Below are 18543 nucleotides of genomic sequence, written 5' to 3' on the forward strand. Positions count from 1 at the left end.
CACCATTCTTACCCCCTATTCCTTCACCTATTAAGGTGCCCCTTTTTAACAGAGCTAGACTATCAGAACTCACCATTCTTACCCCCCATTCCTTCACCTATTAGGATACCCCTTTTTTTAGACTACCAGAATTCACTGTTCTTATCTGAACTATCAGAACTCACCATTCTTACCCCTCATTCCTTCTCTTATTAAGGATGGCTGACCAACCCCCTGCCTACACCAGGCATGGTTAACCCAGTGGTGCTGCAGTCACATACTGCACCATTACAAGACTTATGATGTCACTGGGTGCCAATTGCCAATTTAGCTAAACTTCCATTATGTAAATTGCATAAGCACATTGATGCAGTCACATCATTGTTCTTATCAGTATTCTTTGATCAGAATCATGTCATATATCACTAATTTACATAAAATGATACCGGGGCATTTAGTGCTGTGGGAGCTGGTTGAAAAATTTGCCTCTCTCACCAACATGAACCAGCTAACCAGTGAATCAACCAAGCTAAGAGTGGCTCTGACCACAAGGATCAAGGCAATCATGAAGGATTCAGCAGCAACAAGTGTCATCAAAGGGAAGATAGTACAAAGTCACCTTCTGAACAAAGCAAGGTACATTTTATATTTAGCACTCCGCTGATTAGGTGGAAACTCACCTATTCTTATCAAGGCAGCGGATTGGATTGGAGCTAAATCATTGCTTGGCAACAGCTGATGTCTGCTCAGACAAGAATTCTTCAATCTCTGATTATGAGATCAATCAGGCTGCACTCACAATTGTGCATGCAGTAGTAAATCCTTGTGAGTTATCTTCTTTTCAATAGTATATCCAGATTTAAATTCAGGGGGCAGATTATGTAGACTGGGACACCTCAAGATTTGCTGACATGGTCAAGGCATCCCCACCTAGTGCTGGTGGTTCACTCTCTGAAACTGAACGGCTACAAAAGTACTTTGCAGCAGCTAAGATTGGCAAAATTTCAGCCCCAGCTACCATTGTGGACAGGGAGGGTAATATTGTGACAATTTACTTGCCCAATATTCTGTCACCTTTTTGAGTTGTATGTAAATTCTTCAACAGGGATTCTCCTCATTAATAATTATTTTAGGATTGTGTCAACTCAGCCACCAAGGCTTTACAAAATTTGCTTCTTCAATCAATTCTGTCCTCCTCAGATGAATCGTCTTGGAGATCTCAAGGTTTTGTTATGCCAGAGGAAGGTGGAGAATTTGGGGCAGGCCAAATTACAGTATCACCAGCATATTTTATGCAAAGGCATGAGGTATTGGTCAAATCAACTTATTTAGCTGCTTTTGACACATTCTGGCAACAGAGACTTCAAGACCCAATGGTGACCTCAGCTTCTTACAAGTCTGTTGAAGTCCAAGAGTGGCTAGCTGCCTTGTCAACCATGGAATTCTTCTGGAATGCCATTACTGCTGCCTTGGCTCCAGATCTATTTGAAGCAGGTGCCACTGTGATCAGCTGAGTGGTCCAGGAACTTCAAGAATCTGTTAAACCAGTGTCAGCGCCCATCTCTCATTGGCCCTCAATCTTCTCAGGATTAGAAATAATTGCAAATCGTACTACCTTATCACACAGGGACATTGGTGGCATGCCTTCCCTTTTTGATCTTCTGATCAGTTTGGATAGTGGCCATAAGGCTAAGTTGGTGTTGGCTGATGTAGGGGCAGAGCTGGATTATTACCCTGGGACAATGACCTTTATTTCCGGGAAGGTTCTACAACACTCTATTGGTCCCTGGGGTGAAGGAGAAAGGCTTGTTATTGCCCATTTTATGAAGGATAAAATACACTCCAGAGTTGCAGTATCAAGACCAGCCTTTCCAACACAAGCCTTTTTTTTTAAAGATGGTGGGGCAAGGGGATAAGGGCAGATGACAGTAAAGGAGTAGATATTCTAGGAGGGGGGTGGGGGGGGGGGGGGGAGGGAGGTGAAGGGATAAGTCAGGTGTTCAGGAGTACATACTAGATCTAATGAGGTAGTATTTTAGCCATTTCTATGAATGATTTTGTCAACTACAACCAAAATATTAAGGACATCCTCTTTTGCATTAGTAACAGCATGTCTCCCCAAAAAAAAACTCGCCTCAAGGCAGCTACATTTTCTTTCAAAAGAAGAGGTCAATTATCCAAAGGCAAGGACCTAGATGTTGATTATGTATCTCACAAACAAGTCATTGGAAAGAAAAGGAAGATGACCTGAGTGGAATCATGTGCTGATGCCCTCTACGACACTGCCCCAACACCATCTCCTTCCTCTAGCCCTCATAAATGGGTTAGAGAGGAAACTCAAGGGTTGTCAAGGATTCAGGAGGAATTTGATGGAGAAGTCCTCAGTGACTTTAATTCATATACAGAGATCCAATCAAGAAAAACCAAGGTGACCAGATTGATGCATAGCAATTTAATTCTATACTCAATCGAGATCAAATGAACTAGACTCAGAATGACTTTATCCAAGAATATCTGCCTTTCCAAGACTCATATCTTGATATCCTCCTTGACTTGGAGAAGCCCTCTGATGTCTTGGAGTGCCAGTCTTGTCAGATTGGTGAAGGGAAATTCCATTGTTTGACATGCAGTGGGGATCAGACATTGTGTCATCCTTGCATTGTTAAAACCCACCAGTGTTTGCCCTTTCACAAGGTTCAAGAGTGGACTGGAAAATGCTTTGAAGACAAGTCGCTCGAAGAATTGGGTATTGTCTGGTATATGGGCCATGGGGGGTAACCATGTCCATTTTCTGAAGACCCACAGGCATGGGAGGATGTGCCATTGGATGCAGAGGCTAGGTCTGTGCCAATGGAGACATTTTCCAGTTCAACTACAACATCCACCCTGACCATCGTACATTTAACTGGAGTGTTTTTGCACAATGTTGTTTGGTGTGGTTGTCCTGGGTCTAAGCATCAGCAGCATCTGGAGTTGCTGAAGGCCAGGTTATTTCCTGCAAGCATCACTTGACCTTGAACTGCCTTCACTTTTGAAGTCTTAGATCATTTTCTAATTGATGCACTGGAGTGCAAGACTTTGGCATCAAGCTTCTTTGAGAAAATTCAGTGTATGACCAATCACTCATTCCTGGGTACTGTTCCTGTGAGAGCATATAGTTATTCTTTTCAACAGTTGGACTGACCATATCAAATGTCTTTGCTGGCTAGAATCAATATCAAGAACTCATGAGGGTGTCATGTCTATGGAGAGACTTGATGAGCTGAAAATTCTTTGGATTTGGCCATGACACTAGGGAGAAACCTGGCAAGGGTGATCTGGCTTGGTTTTGCCCTTCGTGTCCTCAGCCTGGCATTAACATACCTGATAACTGGCAAGACAAGTACAAAAGGCAAGTCATCTATTTTGGTTCGGATTATAAGGAGGCTGGCTTTCTCTTCTATGCAACAAAGAACATTATACTGACCGGCCAGCTGTGTGCTATGTGTTGTACACAAACTCTGGCCTTGCTGGCTTAGTTTCTGACAAAGCTGGCCAGTACTGTATAGACAGGCTGTATACCTGGGCCAGCTGGCCAAACTCTGATATTGTATTTGGCTGGCCAGGACTGTATAGACAGCAAGCAGAACCATGCTGGCTGGCTAAACTCAGATAATACATTGTCAGTCAATTCATTGAACTTATACTTATTCTTTACACAGTTGGCTCATTTCACAAAGATTTGTTGTGGATGGAAACTTTACCACTCAACATATGACTATGAAAAAGCCACAGTTAGACATCAGTTTTTCAGATGGTCTTGGTTATATGGTGAAAGACAGAGAATATCAGACTCATCTCTCATTGGCTGTCAAAAGTAAGGAGGTGAGTTGACTTGTAGCAAGAGTATTCGACTTTGCTTGACAGCCTATATAGCGCTCTTCTTGTGGCAATCACTGAGCAATTAACACCACCAATATCAGCAGGAGTAATCTTTGAGTAACAGGGGTAGGAGCAACTGCCTGTGCTTGACATGGATGCTCTGTTCCACACAGCATAGTTGATTTTCAGAAGGGCAAAAGGTCTGTACATCCTCCTAAACAGCACATTAAGCGAGCTCATAGGATGTTTAGACACATGAACATTGACTATTCAATATGCAATGCTTTGAATTATCATTCGTCTGGTATAGACTCCTCTCTCATTATTTATGATGTGGGGTGTCAGTGGAGTATTAATTTTTTACAGAGAGTTGCTGAGAGCCAAAGCTTATCAATACCAGAAAATATGCAGATCATCCCTGTGGTTGGAAAATTCCATCTCAGCACTCACAAATTGGCTTGCTTTGCAAGGTACAGCCTCAACTTTGTTCAAGGTGCTGGACATGTTGATGGGGAGATTTTGGAGACCCTATGGGCACCATTCAATAAGATTTTCCCAACTGCTCAGTCAATGAGTCATGCTCATTGACAAGAAGTTCTCAACGATCATATGAGAGACTCAAACTGGAAAAAATTAGTTGGAATAAGTAAGCACTTCAATCATGTATATCAAAAACTGTGCTTGACACTTAAAATTCTAGTGAAGACTCTCTTGACAAAGTATAAACGTGCTCTCAAAGGTGTTGACAAACAAAGTCTCCTTTTGATAAACTGGCCCAGTCTCTGAATCCTGAGAAGATTTTGATGTGGGAAATTGATGAGAAAAAGGCTGTGGAAGAATGTGGGGAGTATCTTGACATCTACCAGTTGCAGATCAACAAAGGTAAGTGCTCATAGCTCTGTCTGGGTCTGAGGCTTATAAGACATCTAATCTGGAACTGAGTTCAGCCCCAACTATGGCAGAGATTCAGCTCAAATTAACCAAGTCTGAGAACAATGATGACAGACATCCAGGAACAGTATCTTGGCTCATCACTGGTATCAATCTGGAGGATTTACAGTACGTAATTGATTGGAATGGCAGAATGGCTTGACAAAGTGCTATTTTAGGGATGCATTGAGAGCAAATATACAACAACTTCCTAATGATGCAACCTCTGCTCAGAAAGCTTCTATAGAAGAAAAGCGGCAGAGATTGGCAGCTAGGATTGCCAAATTTCATGAAACTGCTGATACTATGACTGCTGGCATGGATCTTGATATTGGAACAGTGCATTCTGATGATCCTAGATTCTGTCGTACAGATAATGATGGTAATGAGTGGGTGGAGGTTTCAGATGAAGAGGTCTCAGAGGATATAGATGAAGAAATCCTCACAGAAGAGATGGGTATCTGGATGCCATCTTCGACATCACAACACAATAGATTGACTCTTGGGCTGGGCCCCCTCCAAGCTGAAGAGTTGGAGCTTCAAAAAGGCCAAGCTAATGACTGCCTAGAAAACCTTTGTATGGCTCTCAGTCACAAGGCCCTTATTTATCATCAGTATTTTCGAAGTGCCAATTCTACATGGGCTGGCACCAGGTCAAAGCAAGAAGCTTGTCAATGTTAGCTCAAAATTGACAAATATGTAAGAAGCTATCAGAGGGCAAGGTCAGCAATGCGACATCTAGGCATGGACAAAGCTACCTTGGGCAGTATTTATTGAGAAATATTGCCCACTGAACTCAGTATTGACAAAGAGGTGACAGAAGAAAATAGATTTGGTCAAGGGTCAGACAGACTGGCTTGGTTTTGGAGGGTGAATAATGCCAATGAAGGTCAAGAAGATGCTTGGATGGATGAATGTAAGAACAAAATTTCATCTCAAGTGCAAGTCACTTCAACTCACTCTGATTTAGTCTATAGAGTCAACTGGTTGAAGGCAAAGGCTAGATGGAGTAGATGGCAGGAGGAGTTGAGTCTGGTAAGACATGAAATGGGTTGGACCATAAACTGGTTCAAGTATCACCAGAAAGAATGGAACAGAAGGTGGCAGAAAGTGACTAGACCTGGTCATCAAGCCTATGCTTATCAACAGGTCTTGATGTGGAGAAGGTTTGCTCAGGATGCTGAGAAGGCTTTCAATGGGTGTGGATTTGTACTTTGATATATTATACCAACACTCCTGCAAATTTCGCATTGAATGACATGCCATAAGTCTACCTACTGGGCAGTATTAACTTAAGGACTGCAAACAGGCCAGCCATGCTCTTAAATATGTAGACCCAGGCTGGCCAGTTTGCTAGTGAAATATAAGCAAACCAGCCAGCCATGTTCTTACATATGTATATACAGGCTGGCCAATTCACTAATGACTACATATACTAGCCAGCTTGATCCTATGGTTAGTACACTTAAGGACTACAAACTGGCCAGCCATGCTCCTACACATGTAGATACAAGCTGGCCAGTCTACTAATGAAATCAGACTGCAGTAGATATATCCTACATATACCAGCCAGCTTGATCTTATGGCTAGTATACATCATATGATATATCAGCCAGCACTGATACTACATACAAGAGATTGGCCTATAATACCTCGGCCAGCACCAATCCTACATGAAAGACATTGGCCTATTATACCTCAGCCAGCACCAATCCTACATGAAAGACATTGGCATACTATACACTGGCCAGTACCTATCCTACATGAACTAATGATACTCAGGTGATAATCAGATAGTACACCAGCCAGCACTTGTTCTACATGCACCGGCCAAGGACTGGCTAGCCATGATTCTATGACCTTTTGGCACATCCAGGGCAGGGGTTCTATGTAAGGAAATGACTGAAGTATGTGAGCCCTCTTTCTCCAACCACTCTGGAAACTTTGACTCAGATTGCATGGATGCCTGCCTTTGTCATTTGTTGTCAATGTGCTTGATGAGTGCACATCCGAACCTGAGCTTACCGATCTCATCCTTTCCCTTGCACAAGCTCTTTGTGAGCCTGATCTACCCATGACCCACATTCTGCTCACAAGTCACTCAGAATCGTATATTAGCAAAGTCTTTCAGAAGGATGAGGTGCACCTGTTGGTGCACAAAATACCCGTGAGAACTTCTGGAGAGAGTGACATCATCTCATTGGACAGTGCAGACATGGACAACAATATCTGTATTTTCTTGTGGCATTCTTTCAAAGAACTGGAAAGTTGCCATCCACATTTCCTGCAGCCATCAGAGGTTGACTTTGCAAAGCTAGTGAGCCAAGCAGGCAGACATTTCATCATGGCATCTATGATGATGAATTTCATTATTGACAATGAAGACAGTGATCCCCATGATAGGTTGCAGCTGATGCTCGCTGCTACCAGGAACGGAGGTGTACAAGTTATACGATTGTATCCTCTCCACGTGTTCCAACCCCAAGCGGGCATACTTGCACTTGTCCATTGTCACCCGCCCTTGCAGACCCTCTTCCCATCTCGCAAGTCTTGACACTTCTTGGCCCTGGTTTGGGAAGGGATGTGCAGACAATGCTGATACAGCTACGGTCTGTTATGGATATCCCTACAGACAGCACTCTCCCCCTGAATATCTATCACTCATCTATTTGCGACTACATTTCTGACCCCTCAAACTGCAGCCTCCCTCAAGTACCAGATATCGAATCACCTCACACCCTACTCACATGTTCCTCTCTCCACTTGATGGAGGCAATTCCAAAAAGCATGGCTCTCTTGGATGTGCTCTCAGAACTGAAGAAACAATGCAATGCAATGCAATGTGAGGACCCCCATAGGTTAAAAGACACATTAGTGTTCCTTGTTCAGCCACCAGAGCCACTGTCAGCTGTCATGTGTATGCTGTGGCTTTGAGGAGATCGCACTTCAGATTTAGAATCTTGGCTGTGGAGTGTGGATGGATGTGCCTGGCTGCAGACCCAGGCAGGACGAGAGTGACTACAGGCTCAGGCAGGACAAGAGTGGCTGCAGACCCAGGCAGGACAAAAGTGGCTGCAGACCCGGGGAGGATGAGACTGGCTGCAGAACCGAGGAAGACGAGACTGGCTGCAGATCATGGAAGGACGATTATGGCTGCAAATCCTAGTAGGACGACTCTGCCTGCTGTTCTGGCTGTTGATCCCAAGAAGATGATTCCAGCCGCAGATCCTGGAGGAACGAGACTGGTTACAGACACAGGGAGGATGCAAGTGGCTGCAGACAAAGAGAGGATGCGACTGGCTGCAAACCCAGTGAGGACACAACTGGCTGCAGACCTGTGGGAGTTGAGAGTGGTTGCAGATTAAGGGAGGACACCAGTGGCTGTGGACCCAGGAAGGACAAGAGTGGCTGAAGACCCAGGAAGGACGGAAGTGGCTGCAGACCCAGCCAGGATGCAACTGGCTACAGACTCTGGGAGGATGCGACTGGCTGCAGATCTAGGAAGGATAATACTGGTTGCAGACCCAGGGAGAATGAGAGTGGCTGGGGACCCCAGGAGGACAAGAGTGGCTAGGGACCCTGCGAGGATGAGGGTGGCTGGAGACCCAGGAAGGACAAGGGTGGCTGGAGACCCAGGGAGGGTGAGAGTGGCTGCAGGCCCCAGGAGGATGAGAGTGGCTACAGACCTGGGCAGGACAAGAGTGGCTGCAGACTCCAGAAAGACAAGAGTGGCTGTAGACCTGGGTAAGACAAGACTGGCTGCAGACCCAGGCAGGACAAGAGTGGCTGTAGACCTGGGTAAGACAAGACTGGCTGCAGACCCAGGCAGGACAAGAGTGGCTGCAGACTCACAGAGGATGAGAGTGGCTGCAGACCCATGTAGGACAAGAGTGGCTGCAGAGCCAGAGAGGACGAGAGTGGCTTCAGACCAAGGGAGGACACAAGTGGTTGAAGATTCATGGAGGATGCGACTGGCTCCAGGCCCTGGCAGGATGAGACTGGCTGCAGACTCAGGCAGGACACAGGTGGCTGGAGACCCAGGGAGGACGTGACTGGCTGGAGACACAGGGGGGATGTGACTGGCTGGAGACCCAGAAAGGACACAAGTGGCTGGAGACACAGGGAGGACAAGACTGGCTGCAGACCCCAGGAAGACAACAGTGGCTGCAGACCCAGGGAGGTCATGACTGGCTGCAGACCCCATGTGGGCGCAACTGGCTGCAGACTCCCAATGGTCAAGCATGGCAGTCCACTCCTGCTGCCTCTGTCTGGGTGACAATGGAAGAGTTTGCAAGGATATCAGAAGCAACCAACAAGTATATCACCATAAGTGATGTGCCTTTACCGCCCGCTCTCCAAGTAATCCAGCAGTTCAAGACCTTGCCTGATTTCTTGATGTTTCCAGTCTTCCTAGCATTAAGACACCAGCATCATTCTTCCTCTGCATTACCAGAAAGTCATCTTCTCCCAGACAGGGAGATTATTCATGCTATGAATGCCTTTGAGGGGTTCGCAAACAAAGCACAGGAACAAAGCCAATCAGCTTCCGATGCTCTCAAGTATGCCTGTCACAATTGGGCTGTACATCTCTCACACACTCCCCATCCATGGGATGACACGCTCAACCATATATTCTAGGCTTTTTGGAATGATCATATTATCTCCTGGCTGGAAATGGAGTGGTGTTTGAAGGGTCTGCGATCTTGCCTCGTCGTCTTATCTGAAGGGCAGAAACTTGCGAAGGTGTGTGTTTCAATGATTCAAGGTAACCACAATTGATGTTGCCTTGCATTCCATGATATTTAGTCCATGACATGATGCCTTGGAATTCTCTTATCTTCAGTCCAGATTCTTGAGCCATTGATGCATAGCCTGGTGCTAGTGCTCAAATATTTCACCCCTACTTGAGCAGTGGCATGTTTAAAAGCCTGGTTGTACTATCATAGAGGTCCCTCATGACCTTAGTTTGGTGGTGAGACTATGTATTTTTGCATCTATTGTTTGGAGCATGTTTTGCCTATCTTGTAGTGTATACTATTTCATAACCTGGTAAAGCACTACATCGCCAGTGTTGTATAGAAATTGAGCAAGTGAAAGCCCTGCCGGCTGACTGAAATTGATAGCTGACAAATCAAACTAAGACAGCACCTGATGCAATCTGAAAACTCATTCAAGTTGGTCCCACTGCTAATCATCCTGCCGCCCTTCTTTGTATGATGCTCCAAAGACTTTAATAAATTGCACAATACACCAGCTACTCTAGTAAACTGGATGGCTGAATCAGAAGTTTACAAACACATTGATGCTGCCATTATAATATCTGCCTCAGTACAAAATTGAGTTGTGTGTATATTCACAACCACGATATGCTAACACGAATGGAGATTATCCAAGTAGCTAAATGCATGCTGTCAAATTATACTGTCGACCTCAATGACCCTGATGTGTTCATTCTGGTGGAAGTCTTAAAGGGCCGTGTCATGTTTCAGTTCAGATGCATTTTGATCTTTAGTATGTGCAGAGTACCTTTGGCATGAGCATTGTTGAAGATTATTATCGGTTTCAAAAATTCACCATCATGGAACTGGCGAATGTGCATAACAAGCTGGAAAGATTTGAGAAAGGGACAGGGCACTGTGACGATCAGACTGGTGCTAGGCGCGTATGATCAATAGCACAGTTTTTCTCACCTTCAGAAAAAGGAGATAAAGTGTGGATCATTAAATCCATATATATCAACCCATCTGCTCTTACTCCGGTCCAGTCCTAGGAATCCGTCCTCCCATGTCCTATCCATGTCCACCTATCTCCACTGGTGCGTTATTTTCCCAAATGTCATTGCTAAATGAGCTGCAGGTCTTATTACACGACTACTCACATTCCGCAGTGCATGATGTTTTACTACCTATAGACTCATTGTGCACTCACTAACCATGCTACAATTCTCGCCTATGCATTCTGGACACTCACGCACTACGATATAAACGACTGCAGTACATACAATGAAGTAGTTTTTCTTCCCCCAGAATTGGTTCTATAGGAGAGTGATTCTTGCGTTATTTTGTAGACCTTGCGCTATCCATCTATTTTGTTCCTTCCTGACAATCCTGCGTGATTTGACCATTCTGAAGTCCGTACTGCTAGGATCTTACCCTTAAGCTCAGCAAGAATACTCAACCCGTGACTGGTAGTTTAGTGCTATTCTTCACTCGCGCTATATCCCTTGTGACTGGCCGCTCCATAGAGCGCAGTTGATTTTTATTAACAACAGTCAATTTTTGCCTGCACTCCCAGTCGATTCCTTGGTATAGGAATTCAGAGGTATACCTACGGCCAGTGTTCAAGTTTCTTAGGCCAATATAGATTTTAACCCCTTCACTCACTTACTTCCCTTGCGCATAATTGAAGGAAGTGCTTCAATAGCAGTCCTCTTGGGCTGATCAATTAAACTCGTGCCTCTTAAGGATAAGTAGTGCTAGTTGCTAACAGCCTAGTACCTATTACTTCTTCACAGCGCATACAAGATAAGAAGCATGAAGATGATTATGGGACTGCGTAGGTGATGGCTGCAGCGACATTCTATTGCACAGGAGATAACTATTTAGTGAGGCTGTCTAATACCCAACCATGATCATGGGACTTGGTGTTTCTGCTGCAATTTATTCTAATTTGTGAGGTCGGACCTGACATACTAGGGGAAATGGCCTTAATATCAACCTTGCAACAGCACAGAGTAAAAAAAGGTTGTAGACCAGATATCAGCAGACCATATATATATAAGCCTTCATCATGTCTCTCCCTTGAAAGCTGTCCCCCATCAGCTGCAATGGAATTAACCATGGACAACATCCTTTCCCTGCTCATCCCAATAATTGTAGCATATCTACTTCTTCATCTGTCCTTGGCAACACCAACGAACAGAGTACAGTTTCAACACCTATAGCTATTCAGGACAATGAAGGGCCCCACAAAAGGGCCCACAGTCCTGAAGCAACACCAGGCCAAGTTATGCCTTCTGGATGAGCAACCAGTCATTTATTGAAGTCCCAGAGATGGATATCGAAGGAGCTCAGCAGAGAGTGTTTCCAAGTTCAGGGATATGACCTTTGAGCAAGGGTATAGGCCATTTTACTACCGAACACACAGATTTGATAGTGGGATCTTCCAGAAAACGGATAAGGTATGGGCCAAGTTCATCAAAAGTATGTTCATGTAGGTGTATTCCAGGGAACCACAGACAGTTGAGGTGGGGACACTGAAATAAAGCTGACTGAAACTCCACCCAGATAACAACCAAAAGATCCTGCAGGGGGTCGAGAGCAAGACAACTCAGTGGCCGGTAGTGACTTGTGAGAGAACAAGCTCGGGGTTTATGCCGGGTTGAAATTTATCCCCATTGTTCATCCGCATTTCACAGCATTCCCACGGTATTGCGTTCCATCAACACTGCATTGCAGCTGCAACCACTGCCACTTTGTTCAAATGTAAGCTAGACCGCTGTGACAGTGGTGCTAATTTCTAGGCACAGTCGCGGATACACCGCTCCAACAGATAAATACTGCTGATTGGTTCTTTGGGGTAAGGAGCAATAGCTATTTGCCACTAATCATTGGGCGTCTGTTTGCAATCTGACACTATATTCTTGATTCGCTCCTTGAGAACGCCGCAGATCATTTGGCCACGGATAACTATAAGGCTTTGCGGATCAGTGGTCGACGCCGATCTTGTACATACTCGCATATCCTGTTTCGACTACCCACAGCCCTACACCGCAAACAGTGCAAATTATTTGGTCCCCACCTTCCACGATTTATCGATGGCACGATGGATGTAGTGCAGCGTGTGTTTTCATCAGAGTGGCACTACCCTTACTGCGTACGTTCCATCATTTTATGACACGAGCTGTGCAGCTTCGCTTAAATATAAGGCCTCCCATGGTCTTAATTATAGGGGTAACGTCCGGGCCGGGGTCATGCTTTTCTCGTGCCCTGTTATTTATGTTCATATTCTAGAGATGGTGTTAAAATCAATTGATCATGGACAGCTCTTCGATCGTTCTCAAACATTCCGCACGTGTGCCTGTTTTGCAGTTCCACTAACATTCATTTACTAGTACTTTGATTGACACTGAGTTATAAGCGCTGGTGGTACTTATATCTAGCACCAACGCCATCGTTATATGTTCATCAAATTCGCCGCTCCCTCGCATCCGTCTTCTAACTTCTTCTAACAATATGACACTAGTGTCAGACAACCCCAGTTGGTGGTCGTACATCGACTCATATCGTGTTTCCAGCTATTTTGTAGGTTCGTGAAGACACTGGAGAGCAGTCGGATGTTGACGCTAATGTCTCGATTTAACCTTGACTGCGGTTTTGCAGTTGCTGCCTCTGCTGGTGTGACGTATGATTGGGGTGAGCATGATGATATTATAACACTGCTGATACTATTCTACAAGTACTTCCAGCACTTACACTCGGACAAGAGGTATGTTGATGCAATGACCAGAGCAACCATCTCGCTAAGAATAATCTCATAGGTCGAACTGATATGGGTGAGCAGCATCTCGTTTCAGAAGAACAGCGTTGATTTGCAACAGAGGCAACGTTGGTCCCTTATGACCGTTCTGTATCTCAGTGTACGTGCTAGTAGTGTGATTGGAAAGTTGTGCTGATTTGAAAATGTCCTAGGCACGCTATCTTGGAATATTATATGCCGTGTATGTTCGGAAGGCTCAGCACTGTCGTTATACTAACGAACCATCCCTTACGATCAGCGTCCAGATTCTGTATCTGTGTCTTCGAACTCACCGTGTTTGTTTCTTCTGACCGGCGGCATACAGTCAGTGTTCCGACGATCTCGGTGACAGATGCAGTGAGTCTTTTCTACCGATACCTGCTATTCCCCTCAAATTAACCGCGGCGCCTTGTAGGGGTAAGTGTGATTCATGACCAGCTTCTCAGTTCACTATAATAACCGCCACAGATGTGAGTCTGTTCGGAGTGTGATCCACCCGAGGCCGATCACTAATTGGATTCGTCAGGCTGGATTCTGTACGACGTACTGAATTGGACAAATGTTGTGGTATTTCCAATGCTGGGGGGTGAGCTTTTCAGTTGCAGGGCTCAGTGATATTGACTTGACTGAAACATCTTGCAAGTCATCATGATCACTCGGTTACATGCCATGTACCAACGGTCCAGAAAGATGCTGATATTTCTTGTGATCACCTTCCTGGTCGACAATATTTACACTGGAGTAGTCGCCGCAATGTACACGAGACACACCACAGGGGGTATGCATAATTGCGGATGAAAACAGTGCATGGAGCTTATTTTTGAATACCAGAGGAACTCATTCTTTCCGGCACCCATCAATGCACGATTGCCTATGCGGGAGATACCCTGCTTCTGGGTATCATTACTTGGATACTTTACACTGCTTGGGAAGTCCTCGCGCTGTGTCTCGCAGTCTGGATTGCTTTAAAACACTTCCGTGAACTGCGACAACATTCGGCAGGAAGGGTGATCGGGGACTGTTTCTCGGTGTTGATAAAATCTCACGTGCTTTACTTTGCGAGGTGAGCTCACATCGTGAACATGGTTGCCTTTTTCCGCTGAAGCATCGGACATGCTAGCTCTGTTGCGGCTTCTTGCTTTGAGATTGGTTATGTGTCTCCAACAATCTCAGCGGTATGTCAATCTTACACTTACTTCTGCATGAGACTACGGTTCATCATTTCTATAGGATCAATCTTCCTTAAAAACTCAGATTTATGCTGGGTTTCTAAAAATTTTCACAGTCTCGCGGTTATTTGTGTTAGGACCACGCCTGATCCTTAGCGTTCGAGAATATCACGTTAGGCTCGTAGTCGGCTCCGACACAACAGCCGGCATGAACTCGATCGCTTTCCAGGAGCGTGTGCATATATCAACTGGCAGTGGTGTGTAGCATGGTCGATGAAGTTAACGGTAGTCTAGTGCTCTGCAGGGGGGACAGGTTTTTTCTTGATTCAAAATTTAGTGCTGGTTACTTATTGAGCTATTTGGCGTTGCGAAGTGGACTTTAAACTATGGTGATAGAAGAACAGTCCGATGCTTTGTGAACTTACGACTCTATTTGATGGATCGGCGGTTGTTACTTCTGCATGTATGGCCATCGCAGACTGGTTTCGATACTGATTAGCATGATATCGTCAGATAAATATACGTCGTGAAAGCGCTCTCGGCGACAGAATGCTCAGCATGCTTTGACAAGGTACCTTTGCAAGGGTGTGGGGATGTGACATGCCAGGTTGGGTGTGAGGGGAGGCGTGCTCTGACTGATGGCATGAACTTTCGGGTGCGTTCTGGGGCTTGCTACCTAGATCAATTCCTACCGTGACGTTTGCAGCCGATGGAGGTCGCTCAGACTGGCACTGGCTGTATTGTATGGGGTGTGAATGGCCATACTACAACCACTAGACATCTGTCAGTCAATTGCACAGCAGAATGAAGGACATCATGGAAGTAATTGGTGTCTATTCGAGACATTGAAGATCCATGGCATTTCATAATTCGTCTACAAATACATTTACAGACCCAACCTCGGTCTGTGCAGGGGAGACGACCTGAATATCAACCGCGCCAATTCGTGACTGCAGTTTGGCCGAATTAAATCATCGTTGGGTTCAAAAAAATAAGAACACATACCCATATTAAAGTTAGACGATCCTGTTCCAAAAACAACTTGCGGAAGCCATTCGTTGGAAAAGGTGTACGGTAGGCAATAGCAGTGTAAGGATGATTCGAGATGATTTCTTCATCAAAGCACGACTGGGTTACCACACCAGGTTTGCGAATGGGGAGGTCTGATGAGTCAGGATTGTAGATATGTTTTGAACGAGTAATGAGTCGCGTATTAAAGTCCCAGATGTGGATGTAGAAGTGACCCTCGTCGGGAAGTTCTTCTAGTCTTTGTCCAGGTTCAGGGGTATGATCTTGAGGGAGGACATAGGCTATTTTGCTACCGAACACACTAATTTGGTGGGTTCGGTCGTGCGGAAAGCAACACGTGTGCTGGGGTCCCCATTCCGACCACGGAATTTGGACATGCGTCTCCGACTGCAAAGCCATTCCAGAAAAGATGATCATATCAATGACTAGAATGACAGACAGTGGGCGCCATTGTGGGCCTGAAAGAAACTCTAAAACCAAGATTTGTGATTCTGGAGAGGGCACATGGCCGGGCATAAGATCTGTGCAAGCAGCTGTACCACAGAACGATGGGCTGGCATGAACAACCGTGAATCGCATGTCTGATTGACGACACTTCGGAAGGAGATACGTGAGCCGGGGATGCAGTGACCCATCCAGTTCCTGTAATGTGTACACGGTTAAAGAGTTCAAGCCAAAGTCAACAATCGTCCTTTGGTTGACTGCGTGGACTTGTTGCAGATTATCTAGTCCGCCTAGTAAAAGACACTGCTTATACTAAGCGACGGAGTTTGGAAAGAAGAGAGGCACTTACCCTCTTTGCATATCCCTTCCTCCAATCAATTATTTGTATGAAGGTGGTGGAGACAGTCATGTTCTCCATGTTTTTCAAGTAATAGTAGATAAATACACGATCACCACAGATCGAAGGCGCTGTCACAAAGACATGATACAAACCAGGCGCATCAAAAGTATGCGTGCACTCCAAGGAAATGCAAACAGAATGCGGATGGGGATTCTGGGATGAAGCTAACCGAAACTCCACCCAAAAGACATGGTGATCTTCTTCGGTGTCGGCCACATCGACAAAAACAGTCGAGAAAACTAAGACCACGAGATCCTGCAAAGGGTCAACAGTAAGACGAATCGGCGGCTGGTCCGGAGACAATAGGCTGTGTTTGAGCCACGTCCGGGAAAGGTTGGGAATTCTGTTACAGTCTCGAATGAAGAGGCCGCCATGTGTCGACATCCACCACAGGCCACACTTCACGGATTGTGTCCATGATGAATATTGCAGCCATGGGGGAAGTCCGTCGATGGCAGCAGCAACCACTGCCTTATCAAAGACGGTGTTCAAATGAAACTCGGACCGCCACAATGATGTCAATTTCTCGAGTAAGGACATCTTTCTGGAAAGACTGATCGAGTCCAGAGTAGCGGTCTCAGTGAGGCCCTGAGCGTAAAGCTCAAGCTTGTATTGAATGTCTACAGAATTCTGGGCCACATTCCAAAAGGTTTTGCAGGTCTGGTGTTGAACACACAAGTAAATTAGTCTAGGAAGCTATATAGAACAGCGGAAAATAACCGACCATTGCACAGTGACTGATATCCTTTGGAGCAAGGAATAATAGGATGTGGCATATTAACTCTGCAGGAAGGGAGAAAAATTCGACCGCCATCTTGATGGTCTGAGAAGAAGAAAATACTTTTACAGTGGACCTTTCAAGTTGAGAGTAAGATCTGACTTCCTGTTTTGGCCTACGGATGCTGTTCACTATTGCTCGACGAGACGGGATACGCAGTTCCTTTCAAAATTGCATATCTATCCTTCGTTCCAAACGCATCCGACCACCGCATAAGATATGAAAGAGGCGTCAGATCCGATTGACTCAACAAAATTCGATCTGATGGACATCTCCCACCAACCAAGGTCGAGGATAATGCAAATATACAACTGTAAGGATCAATTTACACAAGACCAGGGCATGAGATATTGTAACTTGCTGTTTATCATAGAACGCTGAAATTTATTCTAGTCTGTGGTTCTGACACGACCTTCATCTGCGCAGGGTAAACGAGCTAAATATCACTCCTGTTAAGTCGTACCTACAGTTTGGCCTCAAATTATCGCAGTATGCAAACTGAGAACACCTACCCAAGATAAAATAAACCGATCCTGTTCCAAGAATAACTGGGGGCAATTCGCCAGCAAAGGCATCTGTCGGACACTAGCAGTGTAAGGATGATCAGAGATGATTTCTCCATCGAAACACGAGCTACCACACCAGGTTTGAGAATGGGGAGGTCTGGTGAGTCGGGATCGTGGATATGTCCGAACGAACTATAATTCTCGTGTTGAAATCCTAGATATGGATGTAGAAGGACGCTGAGGCTGCGCATCGATGCCTTCTAATGTGAACAAGGTTATTCGGCCTTGCGAGTCAGTTATAATAATGGTCCGTTCGCTAACTAGATGAAGAGGTTCCTCAGCCCCGTCGGTGCCTGGTAGACATAAAGGGTTTGTGCTAAGCGGGACACTTCTCAAGAATAGAGGCACTCACACTTTTCGCATATCCCTTCCTCTAAACAATCACTTTGAAGGCCCTAGACACAGGAACAACATCCATGTCTCCTATGTAATCGTAAACAAATATACGATTACCACATATTACATGGTCTGTTCACAAAACGAACGTGGTACGAGCCAGGTGCACTCCAAGGCAGGGCAAAGCTGACTGACACTCCACCCAAAAGACATTGTGATATTGTTCGGCGTCAGCCACAGCGACAACATTATCACGCGAGAAGACAACGACCGCCATGACTAGGGGATCCTGCGGCAGAGGGTCGATAGTGAGATCATTAGAACCATAGCAGCTAGCTGCGTCTGGGCCTCGTCCGGGAAAGATTGGTATTGTGTTACAGTCCCGAATATTGAAGAGACCAATCTGGTCCTCTACCCGTCAAAGCCCACACTTCACGTACTGCTGCCATGGCACGAAATCTGACCCGAACGCAGGCTCACAGGTGACATCAACAACTGCTTCATCAAAAGCAGTGTTTAAATGAAAGGCAGGCC

At 45.4% G+C, this 18543-nt stretch overlaps 6 protein-coding genes across 6 annotated transcripts; 5 read left to right on the top strand and 1 right to left on the bottom strand.

Annotated features, from left to right (window-relative positions):
* Positions 1–478: 478 nt before the first annotated feature.
* On the top strand, positions 479–1493 carry BJ212DRAFT_1303009 (uncharacterized protein; the record flags this gene model as incomplete). Its single annotated transcript, XM_041333350.1, has 4 exons — positions 479–615; positions 674–804; positions 856–1014; positions 1180–1493. 4 exons carry the CDS (start codon positions 479–481, stop codon positions 1491–1493), a joined length of 741 nt encoding a protein of 246 aa, XP_041188601.1.
* A 1060-nt stretch (positions 1494–2553) lies between these two features.
* On the top strand, positions 2554–2757 carry BJ212DRAFT_1280893 (uncharacterized protein; the record flags this gene model as incomplete). The annotated part of the gene is made up of 1 exon (XM_041331583.1): positions 2554–2757. A coding segment is annotated over one exon (204 nt), but the record flags the coding sequence as incomplete, so codon positions are not given.
* Positions 2758–4095: 1338 nt separating this feature from the next.
* Positions 4096–4428, top strand: BJ212DRAFT_1280743 (uncharacterized protein; the record flags this gene model as incomplete). Its single annotated transcript, XM_041331574.1, has 1 exon — positions 4096–4428. The coding sequence occupies one exon, from the start codon at positions 4096–4098 to the stop codon at positions 4426–4428; it is 333 nt and encodes a 110-aa protein (XP_041188603.1).
* Positions 4429–4738: 310 nt separating this feature from the next.
* Positions 4739–5241, top strand: BJ212DRAFT_1212958 (uncharacterized protein; the record flags this gene model as incomplete). The annotated part of the gene is made up of 2 exons (XM_041329261.1): positions 4739–4899; positions 4950–5241. Coding segments are annotated over 2 exons (453 nt in total), but the record flags the coding sequence as incomplete, so codon positions are not given.
* Positions 5242–5547: 306 nt separating this feature from the next.
* On the top strand, positions 5548–5988 carry BJ212DRAFT_1280762 (uncharacterized protein; the record flags this gene model as incomplete). Its single annotated transcript, XM_041331576.1, has 2 exons — positions 5548–5686; positions 5741–5988. Coding segments are annotated over 2 exons (387 nt in total), but the record flags the coding sequence as incomplete, so codon positions are not given.
* A 9331-nt stretch (positions 5989–15319) lies between these two features.
* On the bottom strand, positions 15320–17143 carry BJ212DRAFT_1485020 (uncharacterized protein; the record flags this gene model as incomplete). The annotated part of the gene is made up of 4 exons (XM_041340910.1): positions 15320–15406; positions 15462–16232; positions 16279–16989; positions 17054–17143. The coding sequence occupies 4 exons, from the start codon at positions 17141–17143 to the stop codon at positions 15320–15322; spliced, it is 1659 nt and encodes a 552-aa protein (XP_041188606.1).
* Between the last annotated feature and the right edge of the window lie 1400 nt (positions 17144–18543).

Source organism: Suillus subaureus (genome assembly GCF_016647635.1).
Source record: "Suillus subaureus strain MN1 chromosome Unknown BJ212scaffold_38, whole genome shotgun sequence".
In the NCBI taxonomy this organism is placed as follows: Eukaryota; Fungi; Basidiomycota; class Agaricomycetes; order Boletales; family Suillaceae; genus Suillus; species Suillus subaureus.